General features: G+C 42.5%; 2 protein-coding genes across 2 annotated transcripts in view; both read right to left on the bottom strand.

Moving 5' to 3' along the window:
* SLC4A4 (solute carrier family 4 member 4) overlaps positions 1-7,919 on the bottom strand; it is a 205,341-nt gene extending 197,422 nt beyond the window's left edge. The window contains exon 1 of the mRNA XM_061472197.1: positions 7,801-7,919. The gene's annotated coding sequence lies outside the window, so the exon portion shown is untranslated. The remainder of the gene's footprint in view (positions 1-7,800) is intronic.
* A 3,929-nt stretch (positions 7,920-11,848) lies between these two features.
* LOC133278939 (deoxycytidine kinase-like) lies at positions 11,849-22,382 on the bottom strand. The gene is made up of 7 exons (XM_061472212.1): positions 22,304-22,382; positions 20,979-21,097; positions 18,964-19,157; positions 18,258-18,405; positions 17,078-17,193; positions 16,501-16,600; positions 11,849-12,995 (listed from the first exon to the last, which is right to left on the bottom strand). Exons 1-7 carry the CDS (start codon positions 22,371-22,373, stop codon positions 12,969-12,971), a joined length of 774 nt encoding a protein of 257 aa, XP_061328196.1. The 5' UTR covers positions 22,374-22,382; the 3' UTR covers positions 11,849-12,968.
* Positions 22,383-22,675: the final 293 nt, after the last annotated feature.

Genomic DNA, 22,675 nt, shown 5'->3' with positions numbered 1-22,675 from the left:
CCCTGATCATTCTCATGGCCCTCCTCTGGACTTGTTCCAACAGTTCCATGTCCTTCTTACGTTGAGGACAACAGAAGTGCACACAATACTCCAGGTGAGGTCTCACAAGAGCAGAGTAGAGGGGCAGGATCACCTCATTCAACCTGCTGGTCACGCTCCTTTTGATGCAGCCCAGGATACAGTTGGCTTTCTGGGCTGTGAGTGCACGCTGAAGCCGGCTCATGTTCAGTTTCTCGTCAACCAACACCCCCAAGTCGTTCTCCGCAGGGCTGCTCTGAATCTCTTCTCTGCCCAACCTGTAGCTGTGCCTGGGATTGCTCCAACCCAGCTGTAGGACCTTGCACTTGGCATGGTTAAACTTCATGAGGTTGGCATCAGCCCACCTCACAAGAGCGTGTCAAGGTCCCTCTGGATGGCATTCCTTCCCTCCAGTGTATCAACTGAACCCCACAGCTTGGTGTCATCAGCAAACTTGCTGAGGGCGCACTCAATCCCACTGTCCATGTCACCCACAAAGATGTTAAACAAGACCGGTCCCGACACCAATCCCTGAGGGACGACACTCGTTACTGGTCTCCAGCTGGACATTGAGCCATTGACCACAACTCTTTGTGTGCAGCCATCCAGCCAGTTCTTTATCCACCGAGGGGTCCATCCATCAAATTGATGTCTCTCCAATTTAGAGACAAGGATGTTCTGTGGGACAGCGTCGAACGCTTTACACAAGTCCAGGTAGATGACATCAACTGCTCTACCCCTGTCCATCAGTTCTGTAGCCCCATCATAGAAGGCCACCAAATTGGTCAGGCAGGATTTCCCCTTAGTGAAGCCATGCTGGCTGTCACCAAGCACCTTGTTGTTTTTCATGTGCCTTAGCATGCCTTCCAGGAGAATCTGCTCCAAGATTTTGCCAGGCACAGAGGTGAGACTGACTGGTCTGTAGTTCCCTGGGTCATCCATTTTCCCCTTCTTGAAAATGGGGGTTATATTGTCCTTTTTCCAGTCGTCGGGAACTTCACCTGACTGCCATGATTTCTCAAATATGATGGACAGTGGCTTAGCAACTTCATTCGCCAGCTCCTTCAGGACCCACGGATGGATTTCATCATGCTAATCCAGTGGAGGAAGGAAGCTCTTTTTGCTACTTTCTTGCTAGTACCAAAACACCTAGTAGAGTTAACTGAGGGTTATCCCAGTCCCAGTAACAGCATTTTACCTCTACAAAGTAAAAGGAAGAAACATCTTTTGCAAGGGGGGGCTCAGTAAGTCCCTTGTCCACTGGAGACCAGCACATATTTAGATATAACCCCTCCGATCCCAGAAGGCCAAATTCCATTAGAGATGTCAAGCAAGGCCAAGAAGTCATGGAAAAGGAGGAAAACACTGAAGGATTCAGAAGGGTGGAGCTGCAGAAAAAAGATAACAAAGGCCACAGGCTGCTTTTGTAAGGAAAATGTGAACTTCTGAAGAGATACAATTCTGTGCTACAAGCGTGTGAGAAACTATTTCACCCTAGCCAAGCTATGACCAGGCTGAAATACTGCTAGTGACCATTTCAAAGGAGCTGCTTCTATCAAAAGAAATCCACCATTCAACAAAGCTAATCTTCAGTTCTTAAATAGCCTTTTAATGACTCTCTACTGCCTCTGAACATGTTCTTTTAGCCACTGGAAAGACATTCATCTAATTCACACCGCAATCAGGTTTAAAACAAATAGATGAACACTGATAAAAAATTCAATTAGAATATTGCTGCACATCACTGGAGATGGGGGTTTTGCAACATGATGCCGGGGCAATGAGCACACTGTAATTTGTAACAGTAGCTGGGACCAGAGAAGAAATCAGAACTGGATCTGGGGTGGAGTCTCAAAAGACTCCCTGCTCTACATGAATTACAAGCAAATCCATTAAGTGCAAGAAAGTCCTAACACCTTTCTCCTCTTCCACCTCCTATCAGTGATGCTTAAAAACTGAACACATTTATTTTCAAACCAAGCAGAATTAAAATACCAAGAAGAAAAAAAATAAAGGACACACAACTTGCATCCAAAGCGCAATACAGGTACTTCAAACTGTACTAGTGTCAGAGCAAACCACCACTCTAACTCCCTTCATTAAACATTTACAGAGACCTCATCCACATATCTCAATCTCAAGCAAACAAAGCCAGGTTTGGAGACAGATGTGTTTCCCTGGATTAGAGATCACTTTCCCTCTCACCTCACCAAACTGAAGATATGAAACAGAGATAAGAGTTTGGGACAGAAAATGACACTTTTCAAAGTCCTTTCTGAGCATGTCCTAACTGGGAGATGCTACTAAAAAAGCCAAACACAAAAATCACACACTAACTTGACGTGCTCCTCTCACAATATGCCACATGCCAGGAAAAAAAAAAATAAAATCCTCATTCTCTTACAACATGTGCTTAACTATGACCTAGTTCAAATAAAGAGCTTTGCCCAGACCTTTACACTGAGGCCAGGTCTGTGCTGTGAGCTGTCAATACAGCTTTACCTTGCCTTCTGCCAGCAAAGGGCTTGCAGAGGGAGCGTAGCCTTTCCTGGTGAAAACACACTCTTGCTACAAGAACTTACTCCAGTCTTCCCAAGCAAAACCTGCGCTGACAAAAAGATCTTTCTAGCCAAAATAAGTGTGCCAGCAGAAGACATGAGCCAAAAAAGCCTGCCAAATTTGTAACAGCTTTCTTCATTCTTTAACCTGTTTGTCAGAGAAAAATATCAGCATATCCCCTTCAAATCAGCTCTTAGTCACTAATTCTGTCAGGGGTGTCTGTCTCCTTAGCCCCATTAGCAATCAGCTACAGGGAGCAAAATACAAAACATTTCCCTTGTTAAGTGGCCCAGGACTTACAAAGCTTCTACACAGGCAGAGAAAGATAGAAGCAATGATACTGAAATTCCTCACAGGGCTTACCATTGCTTTTTCTTTCTCCCATGGTTGCTCCCTCAATTGTGTAGCATGCAAGAGCCAGAACAGAGGTTTTGCTGTGTCACTGACAAGGCAGGAACTCAGCACCCACCTGCTCTCTAAAGACTGAAGTTTAGGCAATTAGAAACAGAGATCAGTGGCATAGATCATTCCAGATGTAGCAGTACTGGGATTACCACAAACTGCACTCTGTCCATGTTCCGTGCCATTGCGTATGGGATAGAAACTCGATATATTGCAATAGCTCTTCAAGCAGGTCTCCAAGTGGCACTTCCCACTTATTTGTACAGTTGTAAACTACAGAAAAGCAGGTCAATTTTTACCACTCTCTTCTTTAGCAAGAACAAACCTCAACACTAAACAGACCTTCCAACATAGTACTTCCAAAACTAGAAGTAAAATTCTATGAATCAGTTCCCTTCTAACATACATAAACCTACTTAGTCCACTCTCAACTCATTCATTCAGCATGTTACATGACATGTTCCGCTTGATTCAGGTCATTGCACATTCCCACCCCTTGCTCAGTAATTTCAATAAGGAATGCAGTACAGAAGTTCAAACTAGATACTGTTCCCATCCCTGATGTCCCAAGTCACACAGGAAATGGACAATCCACTCCACACTCTTGTCTCAACTTAGTACTCTGTTAAAAGGGTGGTAAAACTACTTGTATTTATCAGGTACTGTCATATTACCAGATGCACAACCTTAGTAACTCTTTCATTTAGGTTCCAAAAAAACTATGTAGGTTTCAAAACCATTTTTTGAGCTCAGCTTTGTTACTGACATGAAATACCATACTCCCTTGACAAATACATGAACATCTCCTTTCCAATAAAACATTCCTGAAGTATTGACTTTCCCCATTTCTGGTTTAAGGGTCATATCATTTTCCATGTGCACAGTAACAATATCTATTAATTCCATCCCTTTGGACACAAGTAGTTGGTTCCATAGAAGCATATCACATTTGTTGAAGTGGTCTAAACCCATGCCAAGAACTGTTAGCCTACAAGTTCCAAATCTGCCATCCATCTCCCAGAATTAAGCTAAGAACCTGCATTTGGGCCAGTGAAGGACAAAAAAAAATACTCCCCTGTGGATGCACCTCTCATCACTTGTGCAATGCAGAAGCAAATTGCTGAGAGGCTGCTGTTTGGAGAAAAGAATGTCCACATTATGGACTGTTGCTGAAGCAGAAACAGCTTTTCACTGCTGACAGCACAGCCCTGGTAGCCCCAACTGGTGTGCGCAAGCCACTAAAGTCTTGTTTCCTAAGAGGTCTTAATGGATTCCATTTAGCAATAGTCTACTTCAAAGCTATCCTACAAATACCTCAGCTCACTCTGGATTATAGCACAGCTATGTTGTGTAAGGACAGAAAGCCTCTCTATCACTAGTTACGATTTCTGTTCCTTGGTTTGTTTTCTGTGAAACTGTTTTGAAATGAAGCTTCAATAATGAATGTGAGCCAAAGATTTTGTCCAAGGCATCTCATTCTCTCTGATACCCTGCCAGCGAAATGAAACTGTAAAAGCTGTATCAGTAGGAATAAGCAGCTACTCCACAAAGGTCTCCCCTTCTTACTACACAGGGATGAGAAGCTCCACCATATGAGTAGCTCCATTTCCAATACCTGCCTGCCTCTCCAGCTTGGAGGATTGTACAAGATCACTTTCATCAGGACTGTCCCTGGACCTTTTGTCAGTCTCTGCAAAACAAGCAAAGAATTTGTGTCTCTAGGTCTACAGAGTTTTAAATAAGAATTTTTAAACATGAAATACCTGGCCTAGCACAATTAAGGCTGTACCTTACAGTACATGGGATTTGCTGAATACCATGGAGATAGTATATATTTACAACACTTCAGGACAAAATCAGATTAAACACAAAGGATTCTAAACCTAGCTCTGTCTCTGGTGCCACAGACAAAAAAGTTTGTATAAGTCATATTAGTAGAAGTGCAGTCCCCTTTTCCTATATCATTTGATAACTCCCATGCAAGCATTTCCACCTTTTACATTTCCCACTTTTTTTTTGTGGTTTTTTTTTTTTTTTGTTGGTTGGTTTTCTGCAGCAACAAGAATCATCTATAGAAGCCACATCCTGACTCCTGCTAGCATTACATCTTGTTCAGGTCAAAAGGTACACTCTACTCCTCTATTAGTTGTTTACATCTTCCTTTTAATTTCAGATACATCTATGTATTAATTCTGTCCAGGCTCATAGCAAAGCATCTGTCTCAACTCTCCCTCTTTAAAAAGTAGCAACTGAGAACTTCCCTCAACCACCTTCCATCCTATCCAACCATTCACATTACAGATAAAAGGTTAAAAACACGTAAAAAATCCTAAGGCACTCCTTGCTATCAGCAGCACAGGCACTACCAACGGGTCATGCTCAGAAAAGGAACCTATCCAAGATGACATACTCTCAGCAACAGGCACACCTAGAATCAAGGACTTCCAAATACTAACTCTTTTGGATTTGGGGTGGTTTTTTTTTCAGATAAAATACAAAGCCAAACTACATACAGTGACAATAGCCATTGTCCAAGCACTACTGTGGTCTTGCAAATGCTAACACAGGTCAGAGGCAGCACTGAGAAACCAAGGTGAAAGTTGCACTGAGGATCGCCTCAGGTCCCACAGTGATGGTTCTTGAAGAACCCTGCAGGTAGATGCCCATCATCAAAGGGCAGCATTGCCATTTGTGTGCACGCACCTAGGAAGCTGTGCTGCAGCTGAGGTCATCTGGTAAATAAGAAAGCCAATGACATTTTATAGAGTCCTAACTCATTATACACAAAATACACTGGCAGCCCATCAAGTTATTGGGTTTCACAACTGACTTTGAGAAGCACAGCAGAAAGGCAGGATTTTAGGAGAAACCTTGCTAGTAACATTAGCTGCTAAGCTTTCTTACCTAGAAATCCATAAACTGAGTTGGCCACAGGAGGTAAAAACTGAAGAAATAAAGCCACCTTCTATCTCAAATAAAAGGAGGCGGGGAGGAGAAGACAGATGCTTTGCATGGAGGAATGCTTGCAAAAATCAAATTACTTGCCTTGCTCCATGAACACAGTGCTTCCCTAGAGAAAGACTGGAAGGGCTTTTACTAAAACATACCAACAAACAAAAATATAACACCCTGAAATGAAACAGCACCAGTGGAAATCCATACTTACATTAAGCAGCTGAGAATTCTGGTATCAACATCTTATTTCAAGACCGCAAATATTTCCTAGAGAAAAACAAGCTCAATCACTGGACATACTATTCCAGCCAGCAGGAACTGTCGTAGAACAGGTCTAATCCCTGCAGAAATGTCTTTGCAGATCTAAAGGAACTACAGCTGTCCAAGATAAGGACCAGTTTGGTTAAGTCCAGTAGTTTAGCCTAAGAATACAGGCTTGGACTACAGCATCTCGGGAGCTAAAATAACAGACAGAGCAGTTCAGGTATCACCATCCAAGGTATATACTGTCATAAGAAAATTCATGGGGTTCAGCCCATGGGTAGCAGCATGGCAGATCCAGAAGGTGATTTGTGTTATATCCCAGTGAGAGACACAAGCGGAGTAGAGAAACAGGCAAACAACAAACCCTCAGAGACAGCACAACAAACGCTGAGATAGAGAAAATTCCTGACAAAGTGACTAAAAGGAGGGCTCTGCAGAGGGACTTCAACAGACCTTCACTCCATGCTCCACAGCAAGCAGAGAGAATAGCTACATTTTCAGCAACGCTTTCTGAGCGGTATGATTCCAGGTGGATTGTCAAGGCAATCACAGAAGCAATGCTAACAGCAGTATTTAAAGCCCAAAGTGCAACCAGATGCTGGAGAGATCCTCATTCCAGAGCAACGGGCAAGTGCAGACCATCAATAAAACATGAAACTAAGATGCATTATCACTTTGAGTGTATCACGGGTGAATGACCTGAGAAGAAAAGGAAGTTTTCAGACAGAGTTAGTGACTCATCTCTGGCAAGGACAAATTTTATCAGCCCACTCACTGCAGGCATAGACTAAGTGCAAGTCATTAACAAACATCATGAAAAGCCATTACTTAAATAAGCTAAATATCTACTAACAAGGTGGAGATTCTAGCTGTGTCACACAAGTTTAAGTTCTAAAACCTGGCAGATACAGTTAGAAATAATGCCTAGATTGTACCATGCTGTAACATCTTAGCATCACCAAAGATGTGTCCTGCCCATGCTAAGCCACTGAATGGGATGGGAAGCCACCAGGAGCAGAACAATCACCCACTAGAACACAAGTGTCACGCTGTCCTCTGAGGAAAAGGCTGGTCTTGGGTATAAGCTGTGATTATGTTCAAAGGGGACAGAGAGTAAATCTCAGCAGGTCAGAACTGAAACTGTAACATCAATATGTACTTCACAGCTGAATGTCTAAGAGTAGTAGGGACACTCATTAGCTACAAACCCATGATTGTAAATGTGCACGCAATATTATGAGGCATGCTGAAAATAGAGACTGCCTGAGAAAAGGAGGGCTCCCAGCCTCGAGGAGTCTCAGTTAACTTCCCAAGCCCTCAGGCTGCTCAGTTCCACAAAATGGAGCTATATTCCTTTGTCTGAATACTCAGCAAGCCTACCAATCACACGTTTCAAGCATGTTCCAGCAAGAACTGCAATTAAAGCAGGCCATCAAAGCTACAGCATCCTGACAAGCTGATCAGACCACAGACACAGCACACTGCAACAGCAGCCCCACTTGATATGCTTTTTAGTCAGTTGATGCAATACCTATGCCCTAGACAGTACTAAAGCAGACAGCAAAGAGCCTGACAACATGGGGACACACATGAAATACCTACCCAATTACACTGGACCATTGCAGTCAACCCTCAGGAAACAAGCAGAGTAGCCCATCAGAAACAGATACCTAAAAACTCAAGTCCTGCTCTATGTGACAGCAGATCCTCTCCTGAGGCACAACAGAGAGGGGACACAGGGACCAGCAACCTTCTGCAACTGAACAGTCAATGACCTGAGGCCACTGTACACAGCTGAGAAGATCAGGGGATAAAGGCCATGAGCTAGACCCACAGCCACAGCTAGCCAAAAGCACAGGGGAAACAGCAATAGCTGTCATTTTAGTAAACTTGCAAAGGCAAATCTGAACATCATTATGAAGAAAAGAGCATGCTGTCAGCATACAGCCAATAGGCAGTGCTGAAAGCAGGAGGGCTTAGGAAGAGCCCCAGCACTCCAGGGGGCTAACACAGAAAGACTGTTCAGAAAAGAGGACCAGAAAAGCTAAGATAGCAAACTGGAAGAGCAGCAGAAGCCAGATCCTCAAGTAGGCTGCATACCAGTGAAATTTGGGCTTTAACAAGTCTGTTACAGCTTGTACTGGATCATGGTTTTAGTAGTTATTAAGACAAGTCACAGCAACTGAGAAGGAAATTGAAGAGAAAGGCACAAAATGCAGGACAGGAGAGTCTGGAGAAAGCAGAGGAATGTACTCAGAATGAACTGCAGCAGCAGTATCTCCGTAAATAAGTCTAAGGAACCCACTGCCTTTCTCTAAGTCAGTCAGTACTATTAGCCAGCAAAAACACATGGTGCAAGCTGGACAATCTTGGTATTCTGCAGACACACATATGTAACTTACACACTATCTAAGGCACGGGGAAGAGCAGCCAGCAGCAATCCAAGCAAAGGGCAATAGCTTATATCCCAATTTAGCATGCCCACTATTCTTATTGTTGCTGCTATTATGTTATTTATGGCCATGGACTGAAACCTAGACCTAAAACCAACAAAAGCCACCTACACACAACAGGCTCAACTTTGAGGCTCTGCATATTACATTGATTGTACACCCACACTGAGTACCAGCCTAAGGTCAAATAAATCGCTTAACTGCTAACACACAGTAGGAAATCTGTGCTCCTTGTCTTTACTAGATACCAGGCAGAATTTCAAAGGATGTGTACCCAGCTGAGGGGAATATTTGGCACACAAAGTACTGTAAGTGGCTCCAGGTAGTAAATTGGTCATTGCTCTACACTGCCAGCATTAGTACTGCTCATTGTCTGCATTTGGGCCCAATATCTCAGCACTGGCAGTCAGTTGTTACTCAGACATACCAGGATTATTGTTATCCATGCACTAATGTTTACTCACAGAACAGAAGCAGCTGGTGGCTGTAGGGCATCCCTTCTGGTGTCAAAACTCTCCTATCACCTCAGCTTTGAGTAGACTTTCACTTAAGCCAGTGGGGGTTTGTTTCATTCAACTCCTTCCAGAGATCAAGATTTATCTCGTTCAGTATTTATTAATCACTTTTATGGTCTTGCTGTGGTAAAGCTCTTTCTTCTTTACCTTTTCTAAAGCCATTCACTGTTAAAGCACTAACACTCTTCTCGCAGGCAGCACAGTGAGAACCGAGAACAGAATGACCTCCTGTGGCAATTCTGCACATAGCTTCATCACTGCCACTAGCAGCAGGGACTGCAGACAGCTTTTGACATCCATTTATCTCTCAATATCAAATTGCAGTAAGTTTCCTTTCCTCACAAACAGTGACATTTTTTGGTGGCCAAGTTCTTCTAGAAATGAAGTAACTTCAACACAATTGGCATTGCACTGATGGCTTTGAGTAGCTTTCAAAACAAAAGTAATTCCTATTGGCCATGAACCTCAGCAAGTGGCCCCTTCCATGACAGCATCAAAATATCCCAGTGAGAAATCTAAAAGCAGGATTTGGACTGGAAGAGACCAGTTCCAAACCTCTGCCATGGGCAGTGGGGGACACCTTCCACTACACCAGGTTGCTCCAAGCCCCATCCAACCTGGCCTTGAACACTGCCAGGAATGGGGCAGCCAACCTGTGCCACTGCCTCACCACCCTCATAATGAGCACTATTTTCCCCAATGTCTAATCTTCAGACCTACAAAGCAGCACCTCAACATAACTAATGAATCCTCCCAGCCTTCTGAAGATGTAGGGAGATACCGATAATTTAAGGAGGCAAAGAGTGATTTAATCACAGTCATACAATGAGATTAAATGAGAGCTGGGAAAGCACCCTTTGAGTCCTAACACCTAGCTATGCTGAAGCCTCCTGGCAATAGGAAATGGTGTGCAATAGCTAAGATAGAATTTAATTATTACTACGGGCATACTTCCCTGGTCCATGCTTAAACAGTTTATGGTCAGTTTCTCCTGCATCATTTTTATTTCACAAATAGATTCTTGGATTCTTTAATTACTGGAAAAACAAAAGAATAATCTCAATATTAATCACCTCTTAATCCAATGCTTAAATTAACAGATGACAGTAGAAATAAGTAACAAGCACAAAGTAATAGAAAATGAACTTTTACCTACAAAATTGGTTGCTGCTCTAAGAATTTATACTAAGAAGTAAGAGAACTTAAAATCTATCACTATACAGAAAACAACTACAAGGACAGAAAACAAAATGAGGCAATATTATGTCCCTTGCTCACTCATATACTTGCATAGCAATTAAATACTATCAATGAGTATTTTAATCTGTATCCTGAGAAAAACATAAAACCCACATACCAACTTTATTCCTGATTGTGAGGACACTTGGTTAAAACAAGCAAGGATTTCTAGCCAGTTGCATCAAAGTCTCTCATACCCAGGGGAAGAGAAAGGGACACAGCACTCGAAGACAGAAAAAACATCATCACCAAACAGTAGATATCAGTTCAGAAATCTTTCTAATAGTCAAAAAAGCAACACAACAATCCTGTTGTCTGATAGCCTGGGAATAGGTTTCAGCAAAGGAAAGAATACTGACAAATTTGAAGTCTGAGGTACTGTCAGAGCTGCGCACTATCAGCTAACGCACAGGCAGAACAGGAGGACATCTCCGCGGCTGTTGATGCTGTGTCTGCCCTACTTCCAAGTAACTGCAGCTCCACATAGCTCAGCCCAGCTGCTTTCAAAGCCCTGAGAAGCTTGGGGTGAGTGGGGTCTGTGGTTTGGGTTGGTTGGTGGCTTTTTTTCCACAGCAATTAAACGCAGTTTAATAATTGGTCATGACTTTGATCCTTCAAACCACAACTTAGCGGTCAGATTTTGTAAAGCTTTCTGGAACAGGATGCAGATAACCTGCCACAGAATTTCTATGTGCTCTGTGATGGGTTCAGAAAGAAGTCTTTATTAGAGCTCATGCTTGTTTACTCCTGTCAAAGAGCACTGTCATTCCAATTCTGTAATTAAATCCACAATTTTGACAGCTGAAACTGTAGGAATAATTGCACTCTTAGTCAAAGTAAGTTGCTACTGTTCAGACTGTTGCCAAGACTGTTTTAAAGGCTTCTGCTGTTTACTTCAAAAAAAAGCTAAACTGAATCTTCATCCATTCCACCTCACTTCATTTCTGGAGCAAAGATCTTAAAAGCTTTCCTTTTGCTAGGCAATCTGGAAGTCCAAAACAAGACTTTCTACCATACTATTGCTACATTCCACAGTAACATAAACACTACATAACCATTTTCATTGATCAGTAAGTTATACATATGACACATTTGACATAATCCTGTGTCTCTATCCCATAAACACATTTTTCACATGTGAAAAAAAAAAATGAAGCCAGTCACAGTGTTTCAGAAATCTTGGAGGACTTGGGACACCCAATTCACTGAGAACACATACTCCCAAATTCCTTTGCTGTACCAGTATTATACATCCCAATCTACAACATCATTTCTTTTATGAGACCAGGGAGCCAAACATTGAAAAAGTCTTTCCAACCACCTTTATTTTTCAGCCAAAGTTTAGAGCATGCCAGCACAATACCAACCGCAAAGGAAGAGACTGCATCTCAAAGTTGCTGGTAACACAGGCAACCACAGCAGACAATAAAATGCTTTACAACAAAATGCTTTACAATAAACTCTGGCATTCAAAACCCAACTGTGCAATCATTCAGAAATGTTTTAAGCAGAAGAAAGCAGCTCATAAAACACTGTAGTGAGATGTGCACCCTGTATAGCTTGTCTTTTCTGCACCTGAAACAAAAATGGTTCAGTCAATAAAACACGATGCACTAGAGCAGCAGCTACTCCACAAAGGTCTCCCCTTCTTACTACTCAGGTATGAGAAACAACAAGGACAGCCTACTGCCAGTATTGCCAGATCTCATGTAAACACCCAGAAAGCCCAGTGAACAAATAGAGAAGCTGGGAGAAAAGCAGGAAGCCACGTCTGACATCCAAAATACAATTAAGGGAAGGGTTAGAAACACGTAATTTACAGATGGAGGCCCTTTGCAAAAGGTTCTTCCTTTTACAGTACCCATCAAGCAAATATACTCCTCCCGAGAAGAAGATGACTTAGCTATATCAAAAGCATCTGTGTTGTATTAAGAGTTTGGGGTGGGGAGGGGGAAGACACCAAATATGCTGGACAATGGAAAGCCTCTCAATATCCTCATTTGCAGTGCACAACCAAAACCTCATTCAATACCTACAGCATTTCAGCCATATTTGGATTTGGTTTATTTCAATGCATTCTATGCAGAACTTCATCTATCAAAACTGTCAGATGACATTTTTTTATACCTTATAATATAAAACTCCAGGTTGTGTTACAATTCCCTCAGCAGCAAAAATGGGGTTTAATTTTTCCTTCCTCAGAACAATGAGACATCCACTACCAGTCAATTCCACTGAAAACAGTCAAGAGATCTAAAAAACCACTACTTCTTGAACATTAAACAGGTACTGGGAACTCATTTGGGGATATTTGGGAACTCTTGGAATTAGAGTATCTTCAGATCTTGTGTGTGTTTTCCATATAAAACTGAACAGACCTTCACTAAAACAGTGATATATTTAATAATTTCCTATTCACAAAGCTTGTTTGTTCCTCATAATTAAATCAACAGGATTGAGTCCTGCCTCTCCAGAGGCCTTCTATAAAAGCACAGGCTGCACTTCAGACTTTGATCGTGCAGATGTTTGGAATAGCTTGACTCTGCCTGTGCTTCAAAGACGATTATAACTTGCTCAAAAATTCTTTGACCTGCAAAAAGAAATAAACATGGTCAAGCAAACTAAGTATTCATCAACAGAAACATACAGCAACTACATTTACCTCCCCAGTGCTTTATGCTTTACTACAACCTACAGAAACAGGAGCTGGGAAAAACAATCTTCGGCTCAGCTATACCATTTCTTGTCCACCAAGAACTTTTTAGTTCAGGTATAGAGACACACTCAGTGGAACGATGCTCATTCCTCCTGTGGTGCTAAACTATGGCCCAACATTGCAAACGATTTATCTTAAAAGCAGGTCTAACCTAAACACAAGGATCTCAACGAGCATGAGCATCTCAAAACACTGGCATTTGGAAAACACTAAGTCACACCCACTGCCAGAAAATTGCTCACATTTCATGTCAATGAACAACCCAACATATCTAATTACTATGTTCCCTGGAATTTGAGGATGGCATTTAAATACTAAAACATTACCCAGCAAAACCATAGTTTCTGAAAAAAAAAAAAAAAATTATACTGTCGTGGTTTAAACCCAGCCAGCCAGCTCGTTCACTCACTCCCCCCCTTTCCTCCCTCTTTCTTTCCTTCCTCCACGCCCCCCCCCCCCCCCCTTCCCACTCCCAGAGGGATGGGAAGGAGAATCAAAAGAATGCAACTCCCACAGGTTGAGATAAGAACAGTTTAGTAACTAAGGTATAACACAAATCACTACTGCTACCACCAATAATAATAATGATAAGAGAAATAACAAGGGAAGAGAATACAACACCTCAGGACCAGCCAACCAATAACTCGCGCCCCCCCAGCCCAACGAAGCACCGACTGATACCTAGTCTAACCCCGCAGTCCCTAGCCCTTCCGGGTAACTCTCAGTTACATCCTGGGCATGACGGGCTATGGTATGGAATACCTCTTTGGTTAGGTTGGGTCAGGTGTCCTGTCTCTGCTTCCTCCTGGCTTCCCCTCCTCCCTGGCAGAGCATGAGGCTCACAAAGTCTTTGGCCAGACCAAACATTTGAGCAATAACTAAAAACATTGGTGTTATCAGCTCTATTCCCAGGCCGAAAGTCAAAACCACAACGCTGCACCAGCTACTAAGGAGAAAAATGACTGCTACTGCTAACCCCAGGACAAAGAGCCGTAGAGTTCAGGTACTGTTGAACTCCACTTCCAGTATTTGAAGAGTGGCTCAAATGGCTACAGCTACCCAAAAATCAATAGTGGCCCATAGAAAGCTATCTAGAACCCAGAGTAAGAAATCCCTGATCCCACAGAGAGTACCAAGACAGCACAGCACCTCAAATAATCCATGCAATGGCATGAGAACTAGATCCAAACCAGGCAGCATGCTACCACTGCATTTCTAAGTGTGGTCACTTTAGACAACATCTTAAATTCAGGTCACTACCAAAGGTGGCAGGAAGACAATATGCTGAGAACACGCTTCTTGCCAAAGGTCTGCGTTCTGCCTTGGGCCCCTCCCCAGAAGTAAAGGAGTAATCCTTCCTCCCTTTAAAGCCTCAGGGCAGCAAGGGCCAGGCCACCTTTTTTAAAATGTAAGATCCAAGGAATACAGGGCATGAGCACACAACTTCCATCTCCCAGTTTCAAGAGCATCCTAGCAACTAAGCTGCAATATAGCCTGAACAGGGACCATTTTCCTCTGTCCCCTCAAGCTTGACTACTGCCTAGAAAGGACTCAACAATGTTACTAGAGAATATGGTATTATTCCTTTGGCAGAAGCTCTCATACACAGAACACATCTGTAACCATTTTGTCCAAATTCTTCATGTGAAATAGAAACAGATCTTCAATAATGTTCTCCACCTGTGACCCTTCCTGTTCTAGATGAGGGCTCAAGGAGGCAGAAAAAAATAGGCCAAAATCTCTTCCTGGAGAGAAGGAAAGACGTAACTGTGCCATTACTCTAACAGGGAAAGTATTATGTAAAAGCCCCCCTCCACTTCAGGAAGGACCAACAACACTAGTGCACAATGAACCTTAGCACTAGGCATAGTTTCAGGACAGGTCTCTGCATGCAAGCATCACAGCAGACGAGAAGGAAGGTTTTGGGTCCCCAGTGGACATAAGCATACACTGAAGGCCCAAGCACCCAGCCTCATGAAGACTGTAGCAGTTCTGGGACTCCACTTCAAAATGCCAAAAAACGGCTTAGGCTTTTCCCAGATAACCTGACAGCCCTGCACGAGTAAACTCCTCTGAAGTCTCTACATAGATGCTTGGGTTTGGCCTTTTCTCATGGTGCAGATGGGAAGCATTTTCACTCAACAGCTGTGATGTCCAGTCATTCCATCAAGTATCAAGCTTTAAAAGAGCAAATCCCATGAAGACTGGTTTTAATCAGATGAACAGTTCTACTTCTCAGAGGATCAACTGAGATCAAAGGACAAAGCTGCTCTTCTTGTGAGGTAAACACTTTATTTCCAAAGAGCAAAAATATTTGCACGTACCATTGCTAAGGTCTGTAACTCATTGCAACTACTCGAACAAAAGTCGTCCTCAGCTGAATCCCAAGGTTCAAATACCAAAAACCAAAACAGTTAAAATGCTGATTGTTTGGCCTAGCTTTAAAATATCCATTACATCTTTCATGCTAAGGATTACATCTTCTTAATCCAAGCAGAAACCTAAACCTGAACTCTTTTTATATCAAATAAAGAGTATTTTTCCATGCCTTCAAATAAAACTAAGAAATGCTTCTGATGAATATTCTGCATTAAGTCTGAAATGAAGTACAAAGCTACATTTGAAAAGTACTGCCTCAAGTTTCAGACCCTGCTTTTGAGGGTTTTGACTAACACTTTCATGAACACAACTGAAGGGAAAAACATTCATGATAGTGCCAATTTAATAAAGAACGGTAAAAATATTGCAGCAGGCTGTAAGACTGTTCAGTACCTGAATATAACTCCATGACTTAAATATTTTAGATGGATGGTTATACACTGAAGTGTATTTTTAGAGCAAAGGATCCCTGTTTGCATCAGCTGGACTGCCCTTTGTTGTGACAAGTGAACCAGGATGGGGACAGCCCATACTCTACTTTGTTTAGCTAGAGAGATCTACAGAACCTAAAATCATTTGCCACTGGCTTACTCATCCTTCAGTTTTCCCTTGTACTGGTTTTGTACTGTATTTTCACAGTACAAGGCACCAAAGTTCTTTTATTCACTAGTCCTGTAGTTGAGACACTTGCACACCTAATACAAGGAAGGCTTTCGAACAGTTAACAGATATTTAAAATAAAAATTCCATTTACAAACAAAGCTACTAATCAAAGTCTTCTCAAATATGCCTAATATGCCTGGAACATTTCTTTCCTTTCATTTTTTCATTTTTTTTTTTTTTAAATGAAATTTTATGTAGGAAATACCATGAAAAGCCACAGGTTCTAAGTCTAGTCTGACTTCAAACAGTGCTACACATACAAGAAGTACCCTGAATTTCTTTTGACATGCTGGCAATACACCTCACTCATAAGTTTGTTCTGCTTATGAAATCTTACCTTTTCAGTCATGTGATCATATCTGTCCTTTTTGCTTTTGAAGTCTTCGTTAACATCTAACATTAAAATGGGTATTTCCTGGAGATACTCAAAATCTGTTCTGTATTGGGATAGGAACACAGAAAATGTTAGTAGCTTAAAACAAGTACCCACCATTCAAGTCTCTGTCAGCATTTTCCTTGTCAAGAACTCAATGACAACTGCACATATAATCTACAGCTACGAACTCTGAATATAAAGCAGCCTGAATTTACAGCGGCATCTAAGATACATTACTGATTCTCAAACATTCTCTTCCCAGCACCTAAAGTTAAATTCAACTGCGTATTGAATTAGCTCAGCTGAATCCTCTGCTATTCAGAGCTCTATGCGAAGAGAACTCAAGGCACATTGCATGTCCTAGTGATAATTAACATGCTGTCAAGCCAGTACTACTAAAGAACTACAGATAGAAACATTCCCGGCGTTTAAATTTACATATCATAGGAAAAGGTCAACTTTCACTGGTTGAAAAAACACTATGAAATATCCTTACAAGGATCAATCCATCTCTAAGTAACCATTAAACAAACCCTACCGCAGTGTCCTATGCTGAAGCCAACTTTCATGTTTGTGGTGAAGCTTCTCCAGATATTCTATGGGAATTTCTTGCTCTTCATCTCTTCCACGCAAGTAAATCCTATTTAAGCATTTCTAAAGGCAAAATATAATAATTAAAAATTATTTAAAAAATAATTAAGTTTCTGAACACCTACAGAGAAAGTATAGTTTGCTGAAGTTTCTTTTGCCAACCCTTCCTACTGCGTTCAATATGCCACAGCCAAAGATGAATATTCAACTTGCTAACTATCTTACTGTCATAGAAACAACATGCCATGTTCAGCTCATGGAGCCCACAGACTACACACTAAATCAAAGGGGGACCCAAGGAAATGTAACATATTATTTCTCCACTACAAGGAAAGTCTCAAATAAGCTCTTTATTGAAAGAAGGGGTACCATGTATTGCATGAAAAGAGCACAGACACGCATTTCAAAATCTCTGTATATATTTCTGGCTCTTAGGAACCCGGTTTTCCCATGTAGTTAATCATTTGTTCCTGTCCTGAACACATCCCTAACCTCAACGAGATGTCAAACAATACTGTTTAAAACTGTTGTACTTTCTGATTTAAATATAGGTTCTTGACTTGGGGGGGGGGGGGGGGGGGGGGGGGAACGAAGAAAAAGAGCCCTAAATAGCAAGCCTAGCAAAAAAGCCCTCAGAGAAACTGTAGTTTACAATTCCAGTGGTATTTTCTGGTTTGCTCTTGCTGTATATTGTTTCTATAATTAGAAAAACATTATCATCACATTTTATTAAAAAATACATAGGCTACATTTGAAAGAACATTCTTTTCTTTAAGTATTTCCAGACTGATTAGTCATAACTCAAGCATTGTAGCCTTCAGGGGAATACTGCAACCTGAACTGAAATCATTAGGACTGTTACAGCAAAAGATAAGATAGCTCAAGATTTTAAGAATATCACATTTCAACAAGCATTTTTCAACTGTTTCTTTGCCTGTGACAGACAAAGACACAGTGACACATAACTGTGACCTTACTGGAGTTGACTGCACTACTCTGTTATCATAAAAAAGGTCTAAAATTATAGTTAAACCTTATACTTAAAAAATACTATGGAAGCCTAAGGACAGATTAAATTTTACAGGCAAGGCACAGAACATGCACTCTCATTCTCTGTGAGGTCACACCTCAGGAGTGGCTCTGAGATAAATGATGCCATCCAGTGCCAGCCTCTGACCAAACTGCTGATTCATCCAGTTGTGCCAGTCTTGGTAAATAGCCCACTCAGTTTCATTCATGCAATCGGACTCGTATAAATTAGCTGCAAAGATGTACCTGTGAACACAAAGTAGTTATGGAAACAGAAGTTAGCTTGAACACAGTTCTCGCTTTGTTTGCCTCAAGTACTGCACTGTAAGCAGAAAAGAAGCTGAGCACAGTAATTCTGCAACTTCTTTGAGGCATCCTTGGAGTAGAAACAAACAGCTGGTATCCTCATTCTCTATGTCCACTGCAGCTGGCCAGAGATGTGTCCTCAAGAAGCAGTAACACTGGCAGCTCAGATATCAAATCTAACTTTCTTAATTATCAACTCTAACCTTCTGAACCCAGAAAAAGGGTACAGCATTAGGAAATAGCTATACCTGTAATCAAGGACCATAAAAAAAAACAAGGCTAAGTGACAAAGGAAGAAATAGCTTGTGACTCTTCTTGATGCCTGTTCCTCTCCTTTCTTTGAAGGGAAACATGCATGTACAAAGCATAAAAAAAAACTATGCACAAAAGAAACTACAAATCCTGTTAACTGATAATATACAGCAAAACTACAAACCCTCTGACCAGTAATTTCACTTAGAAGAATTTTGATCTTCAAAGGACCCCAATCCAACGTACCTGTCACTGTAGACAGATCGCTCGAAGAAGACGACAGGATTCTCTGCCTCCCTGAGCTTGCCATCGAGGGATCTAAGCTGAGCCCGGATCCTGCTCAGGCACGCATATGTCTGGAAAGTGAATGACCACCTCTCTGGCTTCTCATACATCATCCGAAGCACATTTCCTCCACTCTTCTGTGATGTGGTCAGCTCCTGATTGTCAACAGAGACCCCTTAAGTGGAGAAGGTGGATGATGAATGTGACAGAATAGCTCTACAACACTGAAGCTGTACAGCCTTTATTTCAGGTTTATAGCTGCTTAACTTGCTTCTCAACCTCTTTGTAATACAAGGCATAAATATCAGAAATGTTATTCCTCCTACGGTGCCGAGCAGAATAAGCAGCTCTCTGCAATTCACAATGCCAAAGTACCAAACCACTTTGGTCACCAATTACAAGCTTTAATAAAAGAACAATATCCTACCAGTACAAAAAAAAAAAAATCAACAATGTGGTAGAAAAATCCATGTTCCTTTTACTCTGACAAGTGTGAGCTTAAAGCTGGATTTATTTTGGTTTTTCATCTAGCAAGAGAAGAAAACAGCAATTTAATAAGTCCAACTTCAGGGATTACTATGATGGATTTGAAATTTTATGTTATGCTTGCTGGACCTGACTGGGATGGAGTTAACCTTCCTCATAACAGCCCATACAGGGATGTGGTTTGTGTTTGCAGCCAAAACAGCATTAGTAACCCACCAGTGTTTTGGCTATTGCACAGCCTCAAAGCTTTCTCCCTTTCCCAGTCTGCCTCCCAGCAAGCGGGCTGGGGCAGGCAGGAACAGAGCTCGGAGAGCTGACCCCAGCTGCCAGTGGGGGGTCTGTGCCACACCACAGAATGTCACACCTCCATTAAAAGCTTCCATTTACTTCAGCAAAATACGCTGTACTTTTTGCCAAAAGAAAACTCTTCTACAGTTCCGCAAAAGCTCCACACAGCCAGAATTGTGGCCACTCAGTAGGAGCTGGATTGCCAACAGTATTACAGGTAGCTGACTGAAAAAACATCATTATAAACCATTTAGCAGTAGTTCATTATTTCCTAGACATTTTAAGGGACACCTTCCAGGGCACCTGGAGCAGAGGGTTCCTCTGCTCATTCACAGTTGATTAAAGTGACTTTAGTCCTCTCTTTTTTCCAGCCCTTGCTTTGATACGTAAAACAGAACAGACTTTTATAGCTTTTATAATTTACATCCTGACAATGAATAACACTTATTCTACAATTCACCAAGCAAACTGTAAGAGGAACTCAAATAGTGAGATAAGAATCAGGAAAAATGTTGCTATCACATGCATTTTCTAACAGACATTCTCTATCACATGTACCTGTCTTCTGAAATTAGAAGAACATTTGACTGGGTGTCGTGGTTTAAACCCAGCCAGACAGCTCATTCACTCACTCCCCCCCCTTTCCTCCCTCTTTCTTTCCTTCCCTGCTCCCTGAGGGATGGGGAGGAGAATCGAAAGAATGTAACTCCCACGGGCTAAGAATAGTCCAGTAACTAATGTATAACACAAATCACTACTGCTACCACCAATAATAATAATGATGATAAGAGAAAATAACAAGGGAAGAGAATAGGATACCACCCGCCAAAACAAGTCCGACCCAGAAGACCCCGTGACCTTCAGGGTAACTCCCAGTTACCTCCCCGGGCATGATGTGCTGTGGTATGGAATACCTCTTTGGCTAGCTTGGGTAAGGTGTCCTGTCTCTGCTTCCTCCTGGCTTCCCTTCCTCCCTGGCAGAGCATGAGACTCACATGGTCAGGGTAAACATTACTTAGCAACAACTAAAAACATTGGCGTCATCAGCACTGTTCCCAGGCTGAAAGTCAAAACACAACACTGCACCAGCTACCAAGAAGGAGAAAAATTGACTGCTACTGCTAAACCCAGGACACTGGGGTTTGGCATTTTTTTGTTTTTAATAAGTTTTTGGAAAGAAACCTCACTTTCTTGTGCCATACCTCACAATCCTCTTCAGAGTTGGGCTGAACATTGCACCATCTCGCTACAGGCTCAGGTACAACTTCCCATTCCTCATCAGCTTGTTTGAGAATCTCCACAAAAGTTGATTTCCCTGCAGCTGTAGACAAAGCATCCAGGAAGAGTGGCTGTTAAAACCATTTTCACAAGGAAGAGTGGCATTACTTAACCACTATGGAATTCCAGTTTCAAGTCCCATAAGGAAGTCTCCCACACTCATGTACTTTTGACTGGATGTCAAGCATGAGACCATCCAATACCACAGATCACCAATTCAGTGAGCATCAGGTTTTTTTGTTTTATACTATACCAACAGCCAATTCAACAACAAAACAACAATGACAAGATGTCTCAGCCCAGCTCAATTATCTACGTTATACAAAGTTACATTTGCAATTAGAACACCACATCCTAAGTTTCTAAGGATACTGAGTGGTCTTGTCCTAGGCATGGAGTTACAGCCTTCCAAGTTGTTTTAGGAAGCCAAAACAAACTCCACAAAGAAAAGCAAGCAATGTTGAAAGAAACACAGAGCAAAAGGGATGGTTTCTCAGAGACACCAAGGTGCGTTACCAATCACTTCCTCCAGCATGGAAGTCATTAATCTGCCACCAACTGAAAAATAAAAAGCTCAGGAAATTTTAAAGAGAGACACTCGAAGCTGACAGAGGCCATGAGTTGGCACTATCGATTGCCAATGTGGATCAGTAAATGAGCTGACAGCCCTGCAAGTCGGGTCCTGTTGGAAAACCAACACCCCAACACAAAACCAACACCCCAACACAAAAAAAGACGAAAAAATTCCCTGAAACACCAAGTCCCAAAGAAAACTCAAAATAACGACCCTCAAAACCCCAGACCTGAGTTTCTTATCATGAACAGTCCCTTACTCCTGCTCTTCACAACGGGCTTCTGGTCATTAGGAGTCCTGAACATGACAAGTTTCACCTGACAGCCTGCACCGACACCGCTGTTCCACCCTACAGCCTGGAAAGCTGTGAAAGAAGCCTCACCCAAGACTCAAAAGCATTTTTAATGAGGTGCATAAATTAAAACCTGAAGTAGAAAGCTTCCCCCTCCTACCCCCGCGCCTCCATCCTGCCATTTTTATAGCATCAATTCATTACTTTCTACGTTGCCAACACAAACTTATCAACGCTACCGGCGGGCTTGTCAGCACAACACACCCCGCCGGCCTGACTCACACCTCATTACTTCATGAAACGCCTTTTTCGCAGAGTAAGGCCGAGGAAGAGCCCAGTAAGGAGGGAGAGAGGAGGGAGGGATGGCGGCGGGCAAGACTCACCGATGTTGCCCTCGACCGCGATCTTCTTGATCCTGGCCTCCAGCCGTCCGCGCTTGGGAGGAGCGGCCATAGCAGCCAGCAGCGGTGTGAGGGGACAACGGCGCGCGAAACCGCCAACGGAAACAACGGCCGCCGCGCTCGAATCTGGCGCGCCACACGGCTCGAGAGGCGTCACGCGCCGCCGCGTAAGGGTGCCGTACCCGCGCCAGGCCGAGCAGTCGAGCCCAGCGCTGCGGAACTGCGGCAGCAGCGGAGCGGAGTGCATCGATGGGCGGGAGCCGGCCCCGCCCCAGAGGAGGGAGGGAGGAGCCGGGATGTTCTGTCGTTGAGGAGGCAGTGCTTCCGCCGGAGCTCAGTGGGAGCCGCGGGAGT

This window comes from Pezoporus flaviventris, unplaced genomic scaffold (genome assembly GCF_033815535.1).
Source record: "Pezoporus flaviventris isolate CSIRO_AGI_PZ_B2104156 unplaced genomic scaffold, CSIRO_AGI_Pfla_v1 ptg000070l, whole genome shotgun sequence".
In the NCBI taxonomy this organism is placed as follows: Eukaryota; Metazoa; Chordata; class Aves; order Psittaciformes; family Psittacidae; genus Pezoporus; species Pezoporus flaviventris.
Note: the sequence above shows the minus strand (reverse complement) of the source record. Positions and strands in the feature narration are given on the sequence as shown.

Coding starts and splice junctions, on each gene's coding strand:
- LOC133278939 (XM_061472212.1), bottom strand. CDS start 22,373: ATGGCCGCTCCTCCCAAGCGCGGACGGCTGGAGGCCAGGATCAAGAAG. Junction 21,098..22,303: donor CGCGGTCGAGGGCAACATCG/GTGAGTCTTGCC, acceptor CTTTGTCTACAG/CTGCAGGGAAATCAACTTTT. Junction 18,406..18,963: donor CGATCTGTCTACAGTGACAG/GTACGTTGGATT, acceptor TTGTGTTCACAG/GTACATCTTTGCAGCTAATT.